We start from the raw sequence: 25,868 nt of genomic DNA on the forward strand, positions 1-25,868 counted from the left end.
TTAGAACTTAACATTTTATGTCTTTGTCTAGTTTGTTGTTTTACTAATACCAAAAAAATGCTTTTATTTTGTCTTATATTTCTAATAAGTAAAGAACCATGAAAAATTAAAATGTGATAGGAAAACCTAGCAGATTAAGCAGAGTTTTGGGGTGTAATTAAGATATGCTTTATTTTAACTTTTAACTCATAGGTGCATTAAGAATTGAAATACTGAATAAAAAGGGAGAGGCAATGCAAAAGCTTCCAGGAACAAGTCATGGAGGTTCAAAGAAACTCCTAGTTGAGCTTAAAGTTATATTGCACTGTAAGTATACAGGCTAATTCAGACCTTTAATGTTATTCTTAAAGATGTGCTACAAATTTGAGTATCTTCTTGTACTTATTGATGATAGTAATCTGATGATAGTGAATTTGATTAAAGTTAAAAATTTTATGTGTGATATAAATAGTTCACTTTTTATTACTAAGTTTTATGTTTTTCAAAACTATCCTGAATGTACCCAGAAATGTAATTATGAGATAAAGAACAGGTATTATACATATGTGTAGAACTACTAATTTAGATAATCATTAAGGTCTCTTCCAAATGAAAACTACTGTGGCTCTAAACCTGTGAACCAGAAGTACTTAATCCCAGATACTAGGCCTGGTCCTTTTTTTGTGGTCAAGGGGAAAGAGCTGACCTTCTTGGTGGCACTTGCCTATAATCGCACCTACTTAGGAGATTGAGGGCAGGTTCAGGGCCATCCTAGGCAACTTAGCAAGACCCTGTCTCAAAATTTAGAATGGTGGGGCATGCATTTCAATGGTAGAGTACTTGCCTAGCATGAAGAAGCATCTGGGTTTAATCTATAGTACCACAAAATATAAATAAAATAAACAAATAATACATGAGGTGGGAAGAGCTGAATATTACTGCTTGTCTTCTAGTTCCTTAACTCTAATACACCTGTTAATAATATTCTTATTCATTGTTTTGTCTCAACTGCCTAAAATATTTTCTTTTATATTTGAATAATCTATTTTGTCACTGTATACTTGTTTGTATACGCCACAGATAATTCAAGATTTGGTATTCTTAGTTTAACTGTTTTGTTTGTTTGTTTGTTTTGTACCAGGGATTGAAGCCAAGGTTGCTTAACCATGAAGGCAAATCCCCAGCCCTTTTTATTTTTTTATTTTGAGACAATGTCTTGCTGAGTAGGGCCTCCTTGAGTTGCTCAGGCTGACCTTAAACTTGAGATCCTCCTGCCTCAGTCTCTCAAATTGCTTGGATTACAAGTGTTCACCACCATGCATGGCCTTGAACTTTTTTTTTTAAAGTAGTTTTTACTCTAATTTTTATTTTAATCCATTAACTTATTTTTAAGTGTACGCAGGTATCTAGATTGCCTTGCAACATTTGTAAAAAGACTATCCTTTCCCTATTGAATGATCATGGCACCCTTGTTAAATCAACTTACCATATATGTGAAGGCTTATGGGGTGGGTTTTTTTGTTTTGTTTTTGGTGTTTTTGTTTTAGGGTTTTCTGCCTATAAATAAGATCACGTTATCTATGAACAGAAATACTTTTTTTCCCCTCCCAAATTCATGCTTTCTATTTATGTTTTTTTCTTCATGTTTAGTTGCTTTCGGTAGAACTTACAATAATATGTTGAGTAGATGTGATGAAAGCAGGTTTGCCTGAATCTTGGAGGAAAAATATTTAGTCTTGATTTCATCAAATGTTTTTTCTGCTTCAGTCCAGATGTTGTTTTGTTGAATTATCATTGTTTTCCAGCAATAAATCCCACTTGTATATCATGTAATTCTTTTAAAATACTTCTGCAAAAAAAAAAGAAAATCATGCTGAACTTGATTTGCTAGTATTTTGTTGAACTTTTGCATCAGTATGCATTAGGGTTATGGATCTGTAGTTTTCTTTTAATGTCTTTGTCTAGCTTCGATATCAAGTAATGCTCATTTTATTAAACAAATTAGGAGGTGTTTCTTTCCCCTTCAATCTTTTGGAGGAGTTTGAGAAGGACTAGTGTTTCCATTCATTTTTTAATCCCCTGTAACCAATCTGCCACCAAACTGATATTAAAATATATGTTTGTCTAAATCATCATGATGGTTTATCCTAACCATTTAGTACCTGCTTCACTGAAGACCCCGCTACACTCTTGATCCAACTTATTTACCTCTTTGTACCTCAAAATGATCTTTTAAAATTTTACATCTGCTTATGTCACTCTCATTTTGTATTACTTCACTTTTAGTGGCTGAGGATAATACCAGTCCTAACACTACAAGACCCCACATGTGATCTGACTTTTTCCTCCCTCCTTCTCAACTTTCATTTCATTCTCATTCACCATACTACTAAATACAATTGCTTTCTTTTGGTTCTTGTAGAAGCCAAGTTTTCCCATCTCTGGACCAAATTTAGTTATTTCTTAAATATGTCTGCCCTCTAGTACAGGGTAGTCAACTATTTTTAAAGGATCAGGCAGTAATTTTTAAAAGGCTTTGAGGGACATAAGGTCTTTGTCATAATTATTTAAATTATCAATGTAAATTGAAAGCAGCCATGCACAATATAGTAGTTTGCTGACCCCCTTGCCTTAAAAGATAAAAATGCGAGAACCGGGAATCTCCGCCTTCATAACTTGTGTGGTCTGGCTGCTTCAACATTCCACTACCAAAATCAGCTGTAGCCGACAGGCCAAAAGGAGACCTGGCCCTGGTGACCATCCCTCAAGATGGATTGATCTCACATCTGCTGCCTGGTACATGCCTTCTCAGATCTTGGGTCTTGCTAAGTTGCTGAGGCTGGCATCGAACTTATGATCCTGCCAGAACCTTCTGAGTCACTGGAGTTATAGTTGCAGAAGACTTAAGAACTAGACTCACTGGTGGCCTGAAGTCAGTGAGACAGAGACACCAGAGCTTCCCTAGTGTGAAGTGGAAGGGGAGGCCAGAGGCTTAGAAGGACAGGCTTGCTAGACTGGATTCATCCTGTGAATTGTCTGGTGATCCAGTCATTAGCTGAATAGAAACATCTCTGCTGCAATCCCTAGACCTGTGACTATGTTATTTTACATGTCAAAATTAATTTGGAGATGGGTTTAAGGTTGCTAATCAGCTGTCCTTAAAACGGGGGTTGTATCCTGGATTATTCCTGTGGTCCTTGGAAAGCAAAAAGAGGAGAAGACTTGGTGGTATGCACCTCTAGAGCCAGCTGCTCAAAGATGTAGGCAACAGGATGGCTTAGCCCAGGAGTTCATACCTGGGCAACACTGTGAGACACCATCTCGAAAAAAGAACACAAGTGAAAAAGTGAGAGAGAGACAATAATTAAAGAAAAAAACCAAAAAACTAAGGAACAATTGAAAGCATGAGTGGAAACCGACTGGCCATTACTGATTCAGAACGGAGGAAGGGGACCACAAGCCAGGGAATGCAGAGGCCTGTGGAAGGGGAGAATGAGATACACCATGGGTGCCATGACTGACAGCAAAGGTATATGGAATCGTCTCCTGTGTGATGCAGATAGTGCCGGAGATGACTTTAGAATTAGTCTGCAAGCAAAAGTTTCATTAACTTTACAATTCTAGACCCCAAGAAGGAGGACACAGCTAGAACCAACTATCTCAATGTGGATTTCCAGTGGGTAGAACCCTGCAGGTATATGACACGAATCTCAGAGAAATGGAAAATTAGGAAAAAAATTTTACAAAGAAACAGAAGGCAGCGTTGCTGGAGTACATGAAAAAATGCTGAGCAGAAAAAGCAGATTCTTCAAGCCAAACAAATACAAAAAAATTGCTCAGAGCATGATGCTTTGGCAAAAATGATCCAGCATCATCCAAACAGGCACAAGACACTAAAGGAACCAGAGGCTCTGAGGAAAGAATTAGAGCACACCTTTCACAGACTAAAGAAAGCACTGAAGATAAGCTGGAATTGAGACAGAAACAGCATCACATTCTTCTCATACCATCTACACCATTCAGCAAACATTGGAAAATGACAAAAAGCTCTAAGACAGAAGCTCAAGAAACAAACGTGGATAGGCTGATCAGCATTCCCAAGGGTACTGACAGAGCTTGGTGATCTTAAGTGTGTCTAGAATATCCTAAGATATCTGAAGTTTGGTGGTGACATACTGTGCTCTTAAATATTAATGTACAGCTCATCATTCATATAAAGGAAAACCGCTTCAGTGTATATTTGTTTTATTGAAATGCATTTTTCATTTTTAAAAGATAGGCAGCAACACCCACAATTATTTAATAAAGTGTCTTCAAACTAAAAAAAAAAAAAAAGGTAAAAATGCAAAACCAGGTCCAGTGGTACATGTAATCCCCGTCACTCAAGATGCTGAGGCAGGAGGAGCACTTGAGTGTAGAGGTTCAAGACCAAGCTAGGTAATGCTTGAGTTTAGAGGTTTCAGACCAACTTAGGCAACAGGGTGAGACCCTGTCTCAAAAAAAAAAAAGATTTAAAACTCAACAAAAGTAAGCATGTTGTTTTCTTCATGTTTTTGTAGTGCCTAGTATGTAGGAGATAATTAATGCATATTTATTGAATAAATACATTGAAAATCAGAAAGTTGCTGAATACTTTTATAGATCTTTTTATATTGATTTACTAATTTCTATGACCAATTTATAACTTATTTAAAACTAAAAATTTTTTGCACCATTTTTAAAAATTTTTATTATTCATGAAGCACATGTAGGATTATATAACGAGCCCTTATACACTGGTTAACCTAATTCAACAAAATTATCAAATATTTGGCTTCATTTGCTTCATCTATTCTTTTTTGATGGTTGTTGAATCACAAGTACGTGTCTCTTATGGACTCTTTCTTATGTAATTATAATTCAGTTATTACCATATGATACCTAGTCCAGCTCAATATTCCCCAATTTGCTAAACTGATAACATTTTATGGTTGTTTTGGGGGGATATCAGGCACATATATGTATTATGTTTAGTTATGTATTAAGTCTCTTTCCCACAGGAGAGCCCCCTTCTTTTTACCTTGCCATTGATTTTATAACAGAACTTATGTAGTTTGTTTTGTATAGTGTTTTATTTATTTCTCATTATTTAATTGGAATGTTTTAAGAGGAAAATAAGCTTTTCTTCTACTCAGATAGAAAACTTATGACATCAATATGTCATGTATTTTTTTCACACCAGCCAGTTTTTCAGTTCTTACCAGACACTGTTGGGGTGTCCTGAAGTTTAATGTAATTCTAGCACTATCTGCCCAGAGTTAGCACAGACCTCAACTGTGCCACCCAATTAAGAAGTCTTCCAAATCCATACTTTCCCAAGACCTCCTCTCTAGATTTGATAATTTCCTAGCATAGTTCACACAATTCAGAGAAACAAATACTTATGCTTACTGTGCTTACTAGTCTATTATAAAGGATACAACTTGGGAAGAGCCAAATTGATGCATAGGACAAGGTGTGGAGGAGGTACTTGTAGCTTTTAGGGGACCCTTCTAACACGTTGATAAGTTCACAACCCAGAAGCCATCCAAACTTCTTCCTTATGGAGTTTCTTATGAGGATGTCATTATAGTAGATAGTGATAGATTAATTTATTGACATTCAGTGATTTAATTCAATATCCAGCTCTTCTCTCCTCTCCCCTGAGGTGGGTTGTATATGGAAGTTCAGTCTTCTATCACATGGTACATTCCTCTGGCAACCTGCCCTTCATCCTTGGGTGGTTTCCAAAAGTTACTTCATCAACAAACTCAAATGTGGTTGAAAAGGGATTTTGTAATAAATAACAAGAAATGCTTCTCTCACAGTATTCAAAATTCCAAGTAAAACCAAATATACCCAGCTCTTCAAATTCCTCCATATCCACGGGTTCCACATTTGCTAGTTCTACCAAGTAAAGATTGAAAATACTTGGTAAAAAAATTGCTTCTGTACTGAATATGTGCAGACTTTTTTTCTTGTCATTCTCTGAACAATGTAGTATAACATTATTTACATAGTATTTACATTGTATTAGATGTCAAAAGTAATCTAGAGATGCTTTAAAATATATGTGAGTTTATGCATAAGTTATATGCAAATATTATATCATTTTTTAGAGACTTGCACATCTGCAAATTTTGGTATCTGCAGGGTGCAGAAGGTATGTAGAGGGTGTCCTAGGATTACTATATATATTTCTGTATGAGATCATTTAAATTGGTCCAATATTCTATTTCCTGCAAACTGGAAGTTAGCCCTAACAACTTGATTAGATTTAAGTTCACTTTTTTTTTTTTACCCCTAAAGCAAGAAATCAGTACTTCATAAGTAATCTGTTTATTATAGTACTACATCAAAAGGTACATAATATCTAAGTTGTCAATATTTTATCTATATTTTTTTGCTTTTATTTTATTGATTATGTGGAATGATAATTTTGGCATTCTGATTCTTCCTAATTTATTTTCTAGAGTTTGTATGTGAAGAAGTTTCCTTTATCAGTGAGGTTAATTTGGTTATTCTGAAAAATAGCATTTTCAGGAAAAGGGAGTATAAAGCCTTAGTTTATTTTTGGAGAGGATACCTCCAGTGTTGGGGATGGAACCCAGGGGTGTTTACTGAATTATATCCTCCCACCACCCCTCATTTTTTTAAAGTTTGAGACAGGGTATTATTATTACTATTATTATTATTAATATTATTATTATCTTCATACATATACTTTGGATAATAATGATAATCACATTCCACCATCATTTATAACCCCATAACTCCTCACATCCCTTTCTCCTATCTAGAGTTCGTCTATTCCTCCCATGTTCCCTCTCCCTATCCCACTCTGGATCAGCCTCCTAATATCAAAGAAAAGATTTGGCATTTGTTTTTTTGGGATTGGCTAACTTCACTTAGCATTATCTTCTCTAACTCCATCCATTTACCTGCAAATGCCATGATTTTATTCTCTTTTTATTGCTGAGTAATATTCCATTGTGTATATATGCCACATTTTTTTTTAATCCATTCATCTATTGAAGGCACCTAGATTGGTTCCACAGTTTAGCTATTGTGAATTGTGCTATTGTAAATATTGATGTGGCTGTGTCCTTGTAGTATGCTGGTTTTAGATTCTTTGGGTATAGACCCAGGAGAGGGATAGCTGAGACAAATGGTGGTTCCATTCCTAATTTTCCAAGAAATCTCCATACTGCTTTCCATATTGGCTGCACCAATTTGCAGTCTCACCAGCAGTGTATGAGTGTACTTTTTTCTCCACATCCTCACCAACACTTACTGTTGTTTGTCTTCATAATAGCTGCCATTCTGACTGGAGTGAGATAAAATCTTAGATTAGTTTTGATTTGCATTTCTCTAATTGCTAGTGATGATGAACATTTTTTCATATATTTGTTGATTGATTATATATCCTCTTCTGAGAAGTGTCTGTTTAGGACCTTGGCCCATTTATTGATTGGGTTATTTGGGTTTTTTTGGTGCTTAGCTTTTTGAGTTCTTTACATACCCTAGAGGTTAGTGCTCTATCTGATGTGTGAGGGGTAAAAATTTGCTCCCAAAGATGTAGGCTTTCTATTCATCTCACAGATCGTTTCTTTTGCTAAGAAGAAACTTTTTAGTTTGAGTCCATCCCATTTATTGATTCTTGATTTTAATTCTTGGGCCACAGGAGTCTTATTAAGGAAGTTGGGGCCTAATCCCACATGATGGAGATTAGGGCCTACTTTTTCTTCTGTTAGATGCAGTGTCTCTGGTTTTATTCCTAAGTCCTTGATCCATTTTGAGTGGTTTATATAGGGGTTTATAAGGGTTTACTTTCATTTGTTGCTTATGGATTTCCAGTTTTTCCAGCACCATTTGTTGAAGAGGCTATCTTTTCTCCAAGGCATGTTTTTAGTATCTTTGTCTAATATAAGATAATTGATCTATATAATGAAAATCATAGACCCCTAAAGAAAAAAGTCAAAGAAGACCTTAGATGATGATAAGATCTACCTTGCTCTTAGATAGGCAGAATTAATATTATCAAAATGACCATACTTCCAAAAGCACTATACAGATTTAATGCAATTTCTATCAAAATCCCAATGACATTCATTATAGAAATAGAAAAGGCAGTTATGAAATTCATCTGGAAAAATAAGAGATCCAGAATTGCTAAAGCAATCCTTAGCAGAAGAGTGAAGCAGGTGGCATCACTATACCAGACCTTAAACTATACTACTGAGCAATAGTAACAAAAACATCATGAAATTGGCACCAAAATAAACTAGTGGACTAATGGTTCAGAATAGAGGACACAGAGACTAACCCACAAAATTACAATTATATTATTTTATTTATTATTTATTTTTTAGTTGTAGTTGGATATAATACCTTTAATTAATTTATTTATTTTTATGTGGTGCTGAGGATTGAACCCAGGACCTTGCCGGTGATAGGCGATTGCTCTACCACTGAGCCACAACTCCAGCCCCATGACAGGGTATTATTAATGTTGCCCAGGCAGGCCTACAATTTACCAGGTATTTGGGATTGGGAAAACAGGTATATGCCACCATGTCTGGTTCTTGTTTGTTTTATTCCAGATTTTTAGAGTACAGTTAGTGCTCTACTGTAATGCCCTTTGAGAATTTATTTAGGTATTCTTGTATACTTTCGAGTTTTTATATATTTAATGTGATTCATTTGAGGGTATTATACTGCCATGGCCAGCTGCCCTGCCATGACTGTTAATTCAGAAATCAGTGAGAGGTTATGGGGGATTGAGAAAGACAAACACATGTAGAGAGAAAGCTGGAGGGACACTGTCCTTTGATGGAGGAAGAGTGACCCAGACCTAGCTTATTAGCACATTTTTATAGCTTTAATCATCAAAAGGTTCTTTGTGGGAAAGTTTCTACAAAGGAGGCAGAGCAAAGGATGCAGCACTGGAGAGACATTAGGGTTATCTTATTATGCTCAGAATTCTCTATCCCTGGGAGCTGGTGTCTGAACTCAAGGTCCAGACTGATATAACTCTGTGACCTACCGGGTGTCACCATAGCAACTGGGAAATCTTGATATGCACATTTGCACAGGAAGTTCCCAGTACAAATGCAGCTATGAGGCAGTCAGTGATCATGATTCAAGTCACTGCTCTCCACATTATACCTTCATGTTGACTTGTGGGCACTCAGTGTGATCCTTTGAGTCTTTGATACAAGTTTTCATGTTTCCTGGCTTAAAATATCCTAGAATAATCTTGCTTGACCCTCGCCCCAGTTTATCCTCTACTCATAGTTCCTTTCAATTGGGAATGGTGGTATGAAATGGCTTCTTGGCTTTTTCAATTGATAGCTCAAAATGACTGTTTCTAAAAAAAGCAAAGAAAAACTAAATACACACTGATACTTTAGGTTTTTACTTAACTACTTTTCTTTATACTTGTATTTCCCTTCTTTTAGGTTGAAAATCTTTTGAGTTTTTTTTTTTTTTCTTTTCCCCCAGTATTAGGGAGTAAACCTAGGCCTTGGCATTGTAAGGCCTATATATTGCTTAGAATTATAAAAGAAAAACAGAAAAGCTAATCCAAAAACTAATAAATGACTAACTAAAGAGGGAGGAAGAAAACAGAATAGAGGGTTGCTATGACTTCTCTAAAATAATCCTTGTTATTTATTGTTCATTTTGGAATTTATGTAAAGTTTTTAATATTAAATATTCAAAAACAGAATTAGACCAGGCATAGCGGTTCAAGCCTATAATCCCATCTACTGCAGAGGTTGAATCAAGAGAAACATGTCTCAATATTAAAAAATAATAAGGGCTGGGAGCTACCACTGAGCTCTACCTTGGAGCTTATATTCATGGCTCCAACATCTTGATTCTTTTTTTGTTTGGTTGGTTTTAAATATTTTTTTAATTGTTGTTGGACACAACAATTAAAATATTTTTTTAATTATTTATTTTTATGTGGTGCTGAGGATTGAACCCAGTGTCTCGAATGTGCTAGCCAAGCAGTCTCCTGCTGAGCCACAACCCCAGTCCCTTAAAGACTATTGAATTTGACTTCTTTTTCCTTAAAATATTATTCTTTGTAAATAGTCAAAAAAAAAAATAGGCATTCCAAATTCATGTAGTCATGTCATCTACTTCATACACAGTTTGATTTTGTTTATAAACTGCCTTATTTTAATTTTTCCCCTCAGTACTGGGAATAGAGTCCAGGGTATCTCTACTTTGGAACTACATTCCCAGTCCTTTTTATCTAATTCCAAAATGGACAAGAAGTAACAAGGACCATTTCAGAGAATGATGTCACCACTCTATTCTGTTTTCCTCTTTTCTCTTCATGTAAGCCATTTTATTTGTTTTTGACCTAGCTTTTCTGCTTTTCTTTTATAATTCGTAGCAATACATATTCCTTGCTTTTTTCTCTGAATAATAGATCTTAGAGATAAGTTTTATCAATAAACTATGCCATTTTAATTTTGGAGAAAATATTTTAAGGAAAGTTGTTTTCTTTGTACCAGTCAATTTTATTTACAAATGAAATAAAATATTATACAAAATAAATTAAAGATTTGAAATAAAGATATTAATGAGCTAAATGAATGTTCCCTTGCATTGTGTGAGGTCTTTTGAAGCTCCAAAATCATTTTTAAAATCTACTTTAAGGCATTCTACTGTCATATATAACAAATTGGATTAAAAAATAAATAAATAAAGTAGAGATAACTGCATTTGATGCTTTTGTGATATCTCATATTCTCAATTTCTCAAGACAATATTTTTTTTCTTTTATTAAGCTTCAAGTGGAAATAAGGAAATCATTTCTCATATTAGTCAACATGGAGGAAAATGGCCTTACTGGTTTAAAAAAATGGGTGAGTTCTTATTCCAAATGTTAAAAATATGTATCAGGCACTAAGAATGTAGCTCAGTGTTTTGTCTAGCATGTGTAAGGCCCTGAGTTTAATCTCTAGTGCCACTGAGGGTGGAAGGGGAGGATGCTAGCCGTGATGGCACACACCTGTGGTGACAGCTATTCTAGAGGATGAGGTGGCAGGATCACTTTAGTTTGAGACTAGCCTAGGCAACATGGTGAAAGTCTTGTCTTAAAAGGAAAAATGTGTGTGTGTGTGTGTGTGTGTGTGTGTGTGTGTGTGTAGGTAGATATAGTTACAGTTATGTATTATGTTGACTAGATTTTTAATTTCTTCTTATTCAGAAAATATTCAAAAGTTGGGAAATTACACATTGAAATTGCAAGTTGTACTTAATGAAAGTAATGCAGATACCTATGCAGGAAGACCACTACCATCTAAAGCAATTAAATTCTCTGTTAAAGGTAAGGAAAACACTACTATGTAATTTTTAAATCAAAGGAAGATAAGATAATCAAATAAAAGATGTTGGACAGTTGAGTAGCCATCTTGATTTTTAAATGGTTTTATAATTCTACTTGATCATATTTTTAATTTTAAAAATGTCATTTGTTTTTTACTTTGAATTGTTACTGATAAAATGTAAAGCTGTTTTGATTTGTGACCTTTTGCATGACCTTAGGTATTTGAGGAATAAATGTATGACTTGATATGAATTTGTTTTCATCCACTTGCTATATTCCTCATATCCCTTTTAGTCATGAAACTCCTATTTTATTTTCTAGGGATTTTTCTTAAACTATTTGATTTCCTACTCTCCTTTCTTTCTATAATATCTAATATTGCGCACACTTATAACCCCTGTGGCTCAGGAGGTTGAGACAGAAGGATCTCAGGTTCAAAGGCAGCCTCAGCAACAGCAAGGCACTAAGCAACTCAGTGAGACCCTTAACTCTAAACAAAATACAGATTAGGGCTGGGGATGTGGCTCAGTGGCTGAGTGCCCCTGAGCTTAATCCCCAGTACCTACCCCTACCAAAAAAATCTAATATTAAGATGGTGAATCACCTGGCAGATATACTAATTTTCTTTTTTTTATTTTTCATCTCTTGGTTTTATTTTTCTACTTTATTTGAGATTGTCTTGATATTTTACACTTTTTTTTTAAATTGTTGATGGACCTTTATTTTATTTATTTGTTTGTGGTGCTGAGAATCAAACTCAGTGCCCCACACATGCCAGGCAAGCACTCTACCACTAACAACCCCACCCCTGATATTCTACACTTTTAATTGAGTTTTTTCTTTGCTGTTATTTTTTAGTTTCTAACTTTCCTTATTATCTGGTTATTTCTTTTTCCAAGCATTCTCTTCCTATTTGATGAATTCACTACTTTTATTACTTCTCTGAAGCTATCAATAACATTAGGAACTCTTCTTTAATCTTATTTATTTATTTTTAATTCTTTAGTTGTTGATGGACCTTTATTTTATTCATTTATTTATATGCCGAGCTGAGAATTGAACCCAGTGCCTCACATGTGAGGCAAGTGCTCTACACTGAGCCACCATCCCAGCCCCAGTCTTTTTTATTTTCATTCTTTTTAGTTATTCATAATAGTAGAATGTATTTTGGCAAATTATACAGAGTATAACTTATCTTTAATACTTGTTTTCTCCATGTTGCTTTTTGCCTGTTTGCTCTGTTATATGAAATGCTCTTTTATATAATTAGTCATTTGCTCACATTTAAGAATGGGGTATTTAGGAAACATGTATTTTGTTGGGGGAAATTATAAGGATTTTTAGGTCTTCTCTCTGGTCAATTTCCTCAAAGTGGAACCTTCCAGCTTCCTCCTGAGAAAGTATCAATCTGGTTGCTAGCATATTGGGAGCCAACCTGCGGAAGACTGTTGGCAGGGGTATCTCAAATTTAATAAATAATCTTTCAGTTGAGTTTTCTTTTAACTATGACACTTTTATTAGCGCTTTGTCCCTCATTCCTTAGACTTGCCCTTTTCCTTCTTCAGAGAATAAATCATCTTTTGCCAGGGATGAGGAAAATATTTGGCCCTCACTGTTAGAGATAGGGCATTTGAGGTACTGTGTCTTCAGCATACTTCAACAAATCTTCAAAATTTATTCCAATTTCACAACAGATTTATACAACCATTTCTAAGACTTTTGGGTGTCCTGGAGTGTGACTTCAATTGAGTCTCAACTTTATTGTCATCTGAGAAATTTATTTTCTTAGATTTTTCTGGTGAGACAGTTACATTTGCCCATATGTTCTTCAGCTTTCAAATTTCGTTATTGTTGTCTTTAAAAAGAAATTTTTTTAGTTATACATGGAGACAATATCTTTATTTTGTTTATTTTATTTTTATGTGGTGCTGAGGATGGAACCCACTGCCTCACATGTGTGAGGCTAATGCTTTGCTACTGAGCCACAATCCCAACCCCAACCCATTATTATCTTTTTTCTTATGTGATGTTTTTGTAAATTTAGTTCCCTTAAAAAAAAAAAAGTCCAAGCCATGTGTAGTGGCATATGTTTATAATCCCAGTGATTTGCAAGCCTCAGACAGGAAGATCATGAGTTCAAGCCCAGCCTCAGCAACTTAGTGAGACCCTGTCTCAAAAAAATAAGAAACGCCTGGGGATTTAGCTCTGTGGTGAAGTACCCAGGGTTTGATCCCTAGTGCCCCTCTACAACACAAAATAAACAAGTCCAAAGTGTCATTATGGGGTTTTGGAAAGGACTGATTTAAGAGCTTGTGATCACCTTGTTTTCTTTGACTAGAAGGATCACTAGCAGAATTTTCTTTTTTTTTAAAGATCATTTATTTTTTGTACATGAAAATATACCATGTTCTTTTAATACATTGAAACATATTTTAAAGTATAGATTTCCTGTAGTTTTAGCAGTTTCTATTGATGATCCATTTAGGTTGTTTCCAGTTTTTTGGCTATAAAAGTTATTCTGTTTTATGTACATACGCTAGAATTTCTATAGGTACAACAAATTCTCAAAAGGCTATGTAGATCATACCCTAATCAACAGATGATAAGAATTCTTTTCCCGGGCTGGGGATGTGGCTCAAGTGGTAGCGCACTCGCCTGGCATGCGTGTGGCCCGGGTTCGATCCTTAGCACCACATACAAACAAAGATGTTGTGTCTGCCGAGAACTAAAAAATAAATATTTTTAAAAAAATTCTCCCTCCCTCCCTCTCTCTCTCTCTCTCTCTCTCTCTCTCTCTCTCTCTCTCTCTCTCTCTCTCTCTCTCTCTCTCTCTCCCTCCCTCCCTCCCCCACTCTCTCTTAAAAAAAAAAAAAATTCTTTTCCCACCTACTTATTTGTCAAACCCCTGTGTATTTATTTAGACAAATTGGGGGTCAGGTGATTTCTCTAATTTTTTTTTCTTTTTGTAGTTGTAGATGGACAAAATGCCTTTATTTTTTTTTACTTTTATGTGGTGCTAAGGATCGAACCTAGCACCTCACACATGCTACTTGTCAAAATGCTTTGCCACTGAACTACAACCCCAGCCCTGATTTCTCTAATTTTGAGTTTGTGTACCTCTTCTAGCCTTTATTGGACATTGTATATCACCTGAAAGCTTATTTATTTGCATTGCTCATTTTAATAGTTTAGAGCTGTGATTCTCACATATGAGTTTGTATCTGAACCACTTAGAGTGCTTATTAAAACAGTAATGCTGCGCCCTCACCCCCAGTTTTTGCTTCTGCATGTTTGGGGGTAGGCTGTAGCATTTGCATTTCTAATGTATCCTAGGGATGGTGAAAACTACTAGAGACCACGCTTTTAGAATAGCTGTGTTAAGGTATCAGTGGTAGAACACAAGTTTACCATGAGGCCCTAGGTTAGGTCCCCAGCACAAGGAAAAGAGAGGGAGAGAGAAAATAGCTGATATAGGAGATTTTAAATGTATTCTGAATTTTAATTCTTCATTGCATGCTTTACAAGTAATTTCTCATAATCAGCTTCTCTGTTAAACTCATCAAATCCTTTTATAGCTGTTCAATATATTGTGTTTTTTGCCTTAGAAATTTTTTCTTGTGATTAAACTTAAAAACATTCTTCATCATATTCTAGTTTCTGAGATAAACATCTATTTCTACCTCTACTTTTACTTTTATATAGTTGTGTGACAAAGTTCTAATTTTACTTTCCCATATGGATTGTTAATAGTAGTTAAAATTTACACAGATTTAAAATGCCATCTTTATCATAGTCTAACTCCCCATATATGAATGTCTGTTTCTTACCTCCAGTGAATTTTCTGACCTATGAATTTACCTTCTTTCTTTCTTTCTTTCTTTCTTTTTAATCTTTATTTTTGTTAAAGAGGGCAAGCCAGAGAAATTTTCTTTTGGTCTTCTGGATCCTCCTTTTCGTGTTGGAGTTCCATTCAACATCCCTTTGGAATTTCAGGATGAATTTGGTCATACCAGCCAACTAATAACTGATATTCAGCCAGTTCTTGAAGCAAGGTAATTTGAAATATTGATTTATTCGTCTTTTTATATTTGCTAACCATTCATTCTTCTTTTTCTAAGCTTAAATTATTTCTGTGAGGTTAATTTCAATGTTGTCATTTAAAATGTTTGGTGAATTTTCTGACGTTTGGTGATTTATTTGGCCCAAAATCTCTTCTGAGACTGCAATATCATATATAAATTTAGGTCTTAATCCATTTGCTTTTGCAAGTATGATATGATGTCTTCCTGGCAATTTTTTTTAGTTCTTGTTTATTTAGAAGTTATGCCGTTCAAACTTGATGATGGGATTGTAATTTATTTTGGTGTTTTAAGCAGTGAAATTGATATTTCCTGTCCTTCCTTAAAATTTGCCTGTACTTAATGATATAATTGCCCAGTATCAAAAAATAGCTCTTAATAGTATGTCACTTGATGTCATTGAATATGTTCATTATTTCCTATTACCTTTTTTGAGATGCTTAGTAAGAAATTCCTGAAAAAAGAGTCTTAAGAGGATAACTTGTGATTCTAAGCAGTTGTTTATTTATAAAACATAATAATATCAATTATTTCTTTTTCATTAGCTGCCAAAATTCTCTTTTTGTTTTATTTTTATGATGCTAGGGCTCAAACCTAAATAAAGCCTTATGCATGCTAGGCAAGTACTCTACCTCTAAGCTTACATCCCCAGGCCTGTGCCATCTTTTCATGTATACTTCCTTTTATTGTCTCTATGTATTTTTCCCCTTGTGGTGGAACTTTTCACATTTAGTTATTTGAACATGTATTATATTCTAGGTACCTGGTAGCAAAAATAATAGAAATGAATAAAAAGGACACTTGCCTTCCAGAAGCTCATAGACTAGTGAAATAGAGCTATATCTAGAATATGCCTTGGTGAAATTCTTGAAAAGCAATATCTACTTACAAAAGAAAATCAGAATGAAGTTTTTGTTGTTTTATGTTCCTTTAAGTTGCAAAAGGTCATTTTTTTGTCTTTTTGACATATTTATTTGAACATTAAATAGCACTGGAAGATTTCAATAAACATGTATTTTTAAATAATAAAACAGTAAAGGTATCTAATTACAAATGAATGATATTTAAAACATCTTTAAAAGATTTTTTTTTTAGTTGTAGATGGACACAATATTTTATTTATTTATTTTTATGTTGTGCTAAGGATCGAACCCAGTGCCTCACACATGCTAGGCAAGCACTATACCACCAAGCCACAACCACAGCCCACAAATGATAATATTAATGCATTCATCTATACCTCTTATCTTTATAACTTCTTTATCTATGGTAGGATACTCTTATTTATGAAGTTTTCTTCATATATACACACATAATGATAGTTAAGATTTTGGACATTTAAAAATGTCTTGGTGACATGATAATGTGAATTTATCTTCAAGAGAGGATGACTATTAAATGGGTAGGTTCCTTGTTTTCAGAGTTATTTAATTTTTTAAATAAATTATTCGTGTATATGCCTTAAAGAATCAAGTTAAGTGAATAAGTCAATGGGCTTGGTGGCACATGTCTACAATCCTAAGGATTCAAAAGGCTGAGGCAGGAGAATCACAAGTTCAAGGCCAGCCTGGGCAATTTAGCAAGACCTTGTATCAAAATTAAAATTAAAAATCCAGTCAGTATTTTCCCAGTATTGAGGGGAAAAAAACCCCAAAGGGCTCCCATCCCTTTCTACTTTAACCATGATTTACTTCTCAGAGAACCTCTTTCAGCTTTCTTGCTTGATTCTTCTGGTTATTACCATATATCCAAGTAAATTTTATTTTGGTCCTTGATTCTTCAGTTTTAGGTGTTATCTCTACTTAATGGCTATGGAAGATTAGGACATACTGTCTTATTGTCACCTCCTTTAAAATAAGTATCTCTCTTGTTTCCTCTTTCTTTAGTGAAGTTATATTCTGGTTTGATCAATATTTAATATTTACTATATAATAGTAATATAAATTCTAGTTAGTGTTACTACTGTGTTGTTACTGTACTTTTTTGTTGCTGTTTTCTAAGCTTATTACAGATTAAACCATAAACTCTGAAATTGTCTTTTACAATTGTCTAGTTTCTTTTCAAGATATTTAGATGTAGCCAGGCTTGGGACACACACCTGTAGTCTCAGCAACCCAGGAGACTTGAGGGAGGAGGATTGCAAATTCAAGGACAACCTCAGTAACTTAGCGAGATTCTGTCAATAATAATGATAATAATAATAATAAAAGAAGTACCTCTGGATTCAATCCCCAGAACTGGGAGGGGAGAGGGAAATACATTTTAGGTACACAGATAGTCCATTGGCTTCATATCCTTGGAGACGGTTCCCTTTGAGCATGTGATAAGGACTAGTCTGGAGTAAATGTTTCTATGTTTTGACAGTTTTCTTTCTGTAATCTTCTTCCATTTTCATCCAGGGGACTTCCTTTGTCTGTCTTCGGTGTTTGGGAAATAATTAAACGAAAAAAACCTTTTCCTAACCTAGAAAACTTCTTAACAAAGGTAGAAGAGAAAGAAAAAAGTTATATATATAACATTAAACCATTATGTGACCAAAGCAGCCAAGCTAAAGAGATTTGTAGCCCAGTTTGGTGGCACATTGATATAATCCTTTCAGCTAGGGGGATGAAGGGGAGTGGCTGAAGACAGAAAGATTGCAGGTTCAAAGCCAGTCAGCAACTGACTGTAAGCAACCTAGTGAGACATTTGTCTCAAAATTAAATTATAGTTGCTTGGGATGCGGCCTGAGGTTAAGCACCTCTAATTCAATCTCTGGTACCAAAAACAATAATAGCCACCAAAAAAAACAAACAGATTTGTGAATACAAAGAAATCTTACCCTCCCCACCTGCCCTTTGTTGGTGGTACCTAGGAATTCACCATGTGAGTAAAGGTCTTTTGAGACAGGATCTGACTGAGCTGCACAGGCTGGCTTTGAACTACTGATCTTCCTGCCTTAGCCTCTCATGTAGCTGGGATTAGATGTATGCACTACCATGCCCAGGTAGGAATTTTACTCTTAAGAGGAATACAACATTCATGCTTTCAAGAGAAAATTGTTAAAATTTGTGGCATCTTTATGACAGGAGGTAGGATTTGCAATTTGGAGTCACAAAACAGTTGAAATTCATCCCATATTCTCCCAGACTAATGGAAAGTAGGACATTATCTTCTTTCATTACATTTCAAGGAGATGGTTCTTGGTGCTTAAAGAAATACTCCAGAGTTAGTTTTATTTTATTTAGCATTTAGATCCTTTCATGGATCTCCAATATTTAAAAAAAATCTCATGCCCCTTTGTATTTGCTGAAGCACATCCTTCCTTGTTTTCCTGAGGAAAGGGTTCATGTGAAGTAAAAATTCTTCTGTGAAATGTTTTTCTTTTATCCTGATATGATAGATTAAATTACAAGTCAGAAACTTTTTCCATCAGAATTATAAAAGCATTATACTTGATTCATTTTTACTTGTTAGCATCCCTGATAAATTTAAACGTATATTTGTTCCTTTTACATGTTTCCTGTTCTTTCTCTCTCAAAGCTTATAAAATCTACTTTTCATTCTCAGTTTCATTCACTGTGAAATTTTACAGTGATTTGTCTTTTTATACGTCTCTTACTTTTTTTTAAGTACTTTATTCTGATCATCTCATCCTGTTTTCTCTTTGTAGGATCCTCATTTATTGAATATTGGACCTTCTGGGACGACTCTCTGTTTTTCTTAATTTTCTCAATCATTTTATATTTGTATTTTCTGACGGATTTTCTCAACTTATCTGTATACCCTTTCCATTGAGAATTTTTCTTTCTGCGATCACAGTTTTTGATTTCCAAAAATTTGTCCTGGTTTTTTGAATGTTATTTTAAAGAGCCTGTTCTTGTTTTATGAATGTAATGTTTTTTTACTCATAAGTAAATGGTAGATCTTTTATCTATACAGATACTGTTTTCCCCAAGTTAGTTGCTTTTTTTTCCTACTCCCTTTTCTTCAGATATATGGTAGTCATTGACCATCTGCTTGTAAATAAGTAATTCTTTTTTGTTTTTTGCTGCACTGAGGATTGAACACAATGCCTCATATATGTCAGGCAAAGCGATCTACCATTGAACCACATCCCCAGCCTAATAAATAAGTAGAGAACTGAAATGTGGATGGATGGATCTGGAAGTAGAAGTTATTGAACTGGTAGCTCCACTATGGGATTATCTGTCAGGGGAACTTTGTTGGGAGTAAGGAAGAACCTGGTTGTGAGTCTTTAGGTCTTTTTTTCACCCCTTGGGCTGGGTAGTTTCCTTAAAGAAAAATCTTTGATCTCTGTAATTCCAAGCCAGTCAAAGAACAGAGCTAGAGTGGGAATTGGATAAATGAGGGGTTTTCAGAATCTACATGCATTCATTTAGAATTATCCTTTCCATTCCTTTTTCTCTCCTTCAGTTAATCTGCTGCTCCCAGTTTATCAATCTTTGATTTTAACCTTTTCAAAGAGCAGTCTTCCAGTCATCTGCCAGAGGTGGAGAGGGGAAATTTAGGATCTAAACTTTCATCACTTTCTTTTCTTTTCTTTTCTTTTTTTAAATTGTGGATGAACTTTTTTTATTTTGTATTTATTTATATTTATGTGGTGCTAATAGTAGAACCCAGTGCCTCACACATGCTAGGCAAGCACTCTACCACTTAGCTACACCCCTAGCCTTCAGTCTTTAATGTTATCCTTTACTCCTGCTTCTAAAGACTCCTAGTACTACCCGTTCCTGAGTGGTACCTGGAAATTAATTCCCCTTGTCTATCGTAAGTTTTAGTAAATAAGATTTGCTGTCCTTAGCCGTGCATGTTGGCACAAGACCGTAATCCCAGTGGCTTGGGGGACTGAGGCAGTAGGATTGTGAGTTCAAAGCCAAGTCTATAACTTAGTGAGATCTGATCTCAAAATAAAAAGGTCTAGAATGTGGCTCAGTGTTAAGCACCCCTGAGTTCATTCCTTGGTACTCAAAAAAGAAGAAGAAGATTTGGTGTCCTTGTTTTTTTTTTTTCTACCTTTCCTTATGTTTGCTTTTAATAATAAATAAAAGAAATCCTTTGCTTTCAATATTAGTGAGATTTTAAGAGACAATGAAAATAGATGTGTTTAACATGCTACCTTTCCTAGAGAGTTATTATCTTGTATGGCACTTTTACTTTTTTTTTCCCCATCAAACAAGGCTTATTGTTAAATAAAAATCATGGGAATCAAGAGTTTTGGACTAGGGTTCTGCTGTAGGCCCCAACAAACCAAGCTAAAAATCAAAATGGAGTTATTCATCTTAAAGTCCCAGTAAACAAGTGATCTAAATTTCTGAGAAACTAAGGTTAGAGAGAATACCATCCACATTTCCCATGCAAGCCTGTTTAAATTGGCATGATAATGAAGTTCCTTTGATCATAATCTTCACATAAAAAAAGTAACAGAAAATAATCTGATGTTAACTAGTTAATTCCCTATCATTCTGTCTTATCCTTTTCCTACAGGAAAAGTAACTTGCCTTTTATTTTTGTTTCTGCTTGCTTTATTCCTTGTCTACAAAATCAGCCTCCTCTGCTCTGCTTATTGGAACACTTATTTTGTTGGAATGAAACAAATAGAATGAAGGTGTTGCCTACCTACAATCAAATATAGAGTCAATTAAGATCCTTAAATTGGGGCTGGAATTGTGGCTCAGTGGTAGAGCACTCACCTAGCACTGGCAGGACCCGGGTTTGATCCTCAGCACCACATAAAAATAAAGGCATTGTGTTGTGTCCCTCTCCACCTAAAAATTAAATATTTTAGCAGAGAAGATCCTTAAATTATTGTCATTTTTAAATCTTCCAGTCTATTCAAAAGTACTTATATTATATTAAATACTTATATTAAAAATGCTTCAGAAAATTAGGCCTTTTCCTCCATCATGGTATATTTTTTATTTTTTTCCCCCTTTTCTTACCTGGTCTACATGTGGTTGGTTGGTTTATTTTTTTCCCCCTTTTCTTACCTGGTCTACATGTGGTTGGTTGAAGCTGATTTAGGAATCAAGTTGCTCATAACAGTAGATTAGGGGACCTCTCCATCTATTTTAACCAGCTTACATCATGACAAGACTCTGGTTATTTAGACTTTTTCTAAAATTGCCAATAATTTTAATAGGTTCCAAAAATTCTCCAAAATTCAACTGGATGAAAGATTTCAAAGAATTCATAACAAATGCTTAAGATATCCTTAACCTGAGTTTAAATTTTTTACTGTGTTTATCTGTGCTTATAAATGCTTGCTGGATCAGTTTTCTGTGAGAGCCAGGTGTAGTAGTACGTATCTATAACCCCAGCTACTCAGGAGGCTGAGGACTGTAAGATCAAGACTAGCCAGGGCAATTTAGTGAGACACCCCGTTTGAAAATAAAAAATTAAAGACTTTGGGTTCTAGCTTAGTGTTAGCGCACCCTTAGTTCAATCCCTAGTACCATCAAATAAATTGATTAATTAAATAAAAATTGAAAAGTGGGATTTAAGGATCTTAATTGACTTTATATTTGATTGTAGGTAGGCAACACTTGATTCTATTTGTTTTATTCCAACAAAATAAGTGTTCTGTTTATTACCTCTTATTTTAATATTATTTTGTTATTTCAGCACAGTGGTGCATGCCTGTAATCCTAGCCATCCCGGAGACTAAGGCAGTAGGATCGAAAGTTCGAATCCAGCCTCAGCAAAAACAAGGCATTATAAGCAACTCAGGGAGACCCTGTCTCTAAATAAATACAAAATAGGGCTGGGCATGTGGCTTAGTGGTTGAGTGCCCCTGAGTTCAATCCCCAGTACCTAAAAATAAAAATAAATAAAAGATCTAAGGATGTGACTCAGTGGTTAAGCACTCCTAATACCAAGAAAAAAATTATTTATTACTAAAATGAATTAAACATGCCAATGTCATATTTGCACCTTATTCATAGGTAATAGAGGAGAACTTTTAAAAATGCTTATTTTTTTCCAGTGGTTTATCTTTACATTATGAAGAAATAACCAAAGGACCAAATTGTATAATTCGTGGTGTTACAGTTAAGGGTCCTGTAAATTCTTGTCAAGGCAAGGTAAGCATTATACATAAATGTTATAATACTTGTCATTTGTTTTTTCTATAGTAAAAATGAAATTGAAAATTTAATATCAAACGAGCTGTTTTTGTAAACAACACTAGACAGTATTATTGAGTTGATAGGAATTAATTAGCGTCATGTCACTTTACTTACTAGTTTTATTTTTAAGAAAAATTGGCACCATCATTACTGTAGTTTTTTAAAATTTGTGAATTAGATGTTTTTCTACTGTCTTTATCTTCAATTTTTCAACAGTTACCCAGTGGAACGTTGTTTTTTCTCTTTTTCTGTTCATTTTATAGTATTTTTTCTTACAACAAAAATGATAGAAGTTTGAGAAACTTAAACTTATGCCTTTAAATATAATTGGTTTGGTTTTCAGGTGAAGGTATTTAGTTAGGGATATGGTTAAGAAAGGAAAATACATAAACTACATAAGGTACCTTTTCAATTAAGTCTATACAGTAGCTATTTGAGAGTATTGTAGCTAATATCTTAAATAATTTATTACCTTTTTAAATACTATATCATTTACCTTTAGTATATACTTAAAATTATTCCTATTAGATGGGGCTATCTCTACCAGACTGGGCACAGTGGGGCAGGAGGATTGTGAGTTCAGAGCCAGCCTTAAGCCCCTAAGCAACTAAGTGAGACCTTCTCTCTAAATAAAACATAAAAATGAGGTAGGGATGTGGCTGAGTGGTTAAATGCTTCTAGATTAAATCCTGGGTACTGCTCCTCTTCCCCAGTATGATTTTCAAAAGAGCATGTTGGGATTGGGGGTATATATAGCTGAGTGGTAGAGTAGCATGTATAAAGCCTGGGTTCAATTCCCAACCATGGAAAAATAAAATAAATTTTAAATAGAGCATGTGAATTTCTTCATGTATTGCAGACAGTACATCCCCAATCAGAAATGTTCCAATATCTGAAGCTTTTTGAAGCATATATGATGCCACAATGTAGAAAATTCCACACCTGACCTCAATTGATACATTATAGTGAAAACATGAGCACACGAAAAACATTGTATAAAATTATCTTCAGACTATGTATATAAGGTGTATGTGAAACCTAAATGAATTTTGTGTTCAGACTTGGATCTCATCCCTCTTTATGTATATGCAAATATTTCAAAATATTAAACACTTTGGTCCCAAGCATTTGGATAAGGGATTCAACTTAGTATATACTATTTTGTAGCTAAGTTGCCTGGTCTAGCCTCATCTTACAAGTAACTGGGAGCATAGGCACGTGCTGCACATCTTCCGAATTAAAGTTTTCCAGAAATAGAAACTCATGACACATTTAAACTTTAGTAATATAAACTTGCTAAAAAGCTTACTATATTTAAAAAACTTTTATTTTTAAATAACTTTAGATTTTCAGAGGAGTTTAAATATAGTAGTTATATAGAAAGTTACTCTATAAACATCTTTAAAAACCTCATATTTATCAATGACAGAAAGTTAACACTGATATAATTAAGAGAACTACAGTCTTTATTCAAATGTATCAAGTAATTAGTAATTTTTTGTTCAGAATCTATTCTAAAATACTACACTACATTTAGGAATTTCTAGATTTTTTTTCTACTTATTAAATTTCTCATTTTTGTAATATTCATCTTTGATTGAAATAATTATTCACAGTTGACTTTTTGAGTTTAAAGACACTTGTCTACAAGAAAGCCAGATAAATCAAATTTTTCCTTTTTAGTCTCTTGCATATATATGATAACATTAGCAAATAGATTTCTATAATGATAAGGAAATAAAAGTAAAAAACAAATCAGAATTGAGACAATGAACCAAGTATGTATTTGAATTTGGTTTAAATTTTTTCTGGTACTTTCAGTTTCTTTTTTTTATATGTTATATTTTAATGATACAGAATTCAATTAGTGTCACTGTGGCATATTTGTACATGTAAATAAAGGACTTTGATTCATATTGAGTTTAATTTTTTTCATTTTTTTTTCCCCAACAGAATTTTAACCTGAAGGTTATTCTGCCAGGTTTAAAAGAAGACTCACAGATTTTGAAAATTAGATTACTACCTGGTAATATTTTAAGAAATATATCTAATAACTTATTTTAAAATGATATTCTTAAAACTTGTGATGATACTAGAAAGTTGGAGTTTGGGGCAGGTTGGTAATGATATAAATATTGAAAATACATTGGATTGTCAAATAGCACTGACAGAAATGACCAGTAAAAAGAAAAACATGTACAAATGCGTTAGTGAAGTTCTAAAAATAGTTTTAGGAGAAAAATTTGAATATTGACAGTGTTTTAGGTAATTTTTCCTAGGTATATAGTTATTAGCTTTATGTTAAAAACTGTGCTGTTCTTTATTTTTTCATGATACAACTCTTTCATATTTTATGAAGAGAAGTTTCTGATTTTATTTATTTAATTTGATATTGACAACGCAAAAAACTAAAATTGCATAAAAATTACATAAGATAGAAAGTGCTGACTAATTTGAGAGGCAATCTGCTGTGGAGATTTTAAAGAGTTTATTCTAGAAGCAGCCGTTTTGAATTTGTTTTTAGGTTACACTTGATCCTGTGCCTCATTTTCTTTACACATAAAATGAAATATATGCTCTCAAAGGGTTGTTGTGAGAATTCAAAAGTTAGTAAAGGTAGTTCTCCTTTCCTGGTCTTTTGTAACTGATTGGAAGACACAGTGCATGAGTTTTCATTATCAGTACTGTGCAATGAGAGAACTGCCTATACTTGTGAAACACTTGGAATAGTACTTCACTTGAAAGTTTTAGCTCTGATATTAACAAACCTTAATCATATCTTCTTTTGTTACCTTTTGTACTATTTTTAAGCAAAAGGGAATAAATTTTCTTATTGGCTTTCACAAATCCAAATTATATGAATTTTCCTCCAAGCATTCATTGATAAAGAAGTGAAAATTGGCACACTGGTAGAAGTATAAGAAAAAAATTGTGTTAATTAAGTACTTGTTATGCTTTATTATAGAGGTTAGCTAAACAGTATAGATTTGAGCACTAAAATTCTTAGTAATTAGATGTTTCTGCATTGTTTTTGGAATTTGAGAGCAAAAATAGTAAAAAGGAAATAGATGGTGTGGTTAAAAAAAAAAGTGTCAAGGGGTTTAAAATTACAAACTACAATTTAAATCTGAGTCTGCTACTCATGTCCTTGACAAAATATTTAATCTCTCTGGATTAAGTATTTTCCTTATTTAATCCTTAGGTTAATTATATGTAGTTGTTTTCTCATCTATAAAATGGATCTGATAATAGTACCTTCTTCATTTAGATTTTTGTGAGATTTACAGTTAGAATAGTGCTTAATTAAAACTTAACACA

At 34.0% G+C, this 25,868-nt stretch overlaps 1 protein-coding gene and 1 pseudogene across 2 annotated transcripts in view; both read left to right on the plus strand.

The window, feature by feature from the left end:
- Positions 1–25,868, plus strand: part of Smchd1 (structural maintenance of chromosomes flexible hinge domain containing 1) — a 152,133-nt gene that overhangs the window by 57,331 nt on the left and 68,934 nt on the right. For both annotated transcript variants that reach the window (XR_005729148.2, XM_005337120.4), the window contains exons 17-22: positions 193–306; positions 10,803–10,880; positions 11,225–11,344; positions 15,252–15,396; positions 22,409–22,505; positions 24,504–24,576. Coding sequence is in view for 1 of the 2 variants with exons in the window: in XM_005337120.4 (XP_005337177.1) it covers positions 193–306; positions 10,803–10,880; positions 11,225–11,344; positions 15,252–15,396; positions 22,409–22,505; positions 24,504–24,576 (627 nt within the window). In the remaining variant the exon portion in view is untranslated. The remainder of the gene's footprint in view (positions 1–192; positions 307–10,802; positions 10,881–11,224; positions 11,345–15,251; positions 15,397–22,408; positions 22,506–24,503; positions 24,577–25,868) is intronic.
- On the plus strand, positions 1,790–4,562 carry LOC120886281 (THO complex subunit 7 homolog pseudogene; annotated as a pseudogene).

This window comes from Ictidomys tridecemlineatus, chromosome 13 (assembly GCF_052094955.1).
Source record: "Ictidomys tridecemlineatus isolate mIctTri1 chromosome 13, mIctTri1.hap1, whole genome shotgun sequence".
Classification (NCBI taxonomy): domain Eukaryota; kingdom Metazoa; phylum Chordata; class Mammalia; order Rodentia; family Sciuridae; genus Ictidomys; species Ictidomys tridecemlineatus.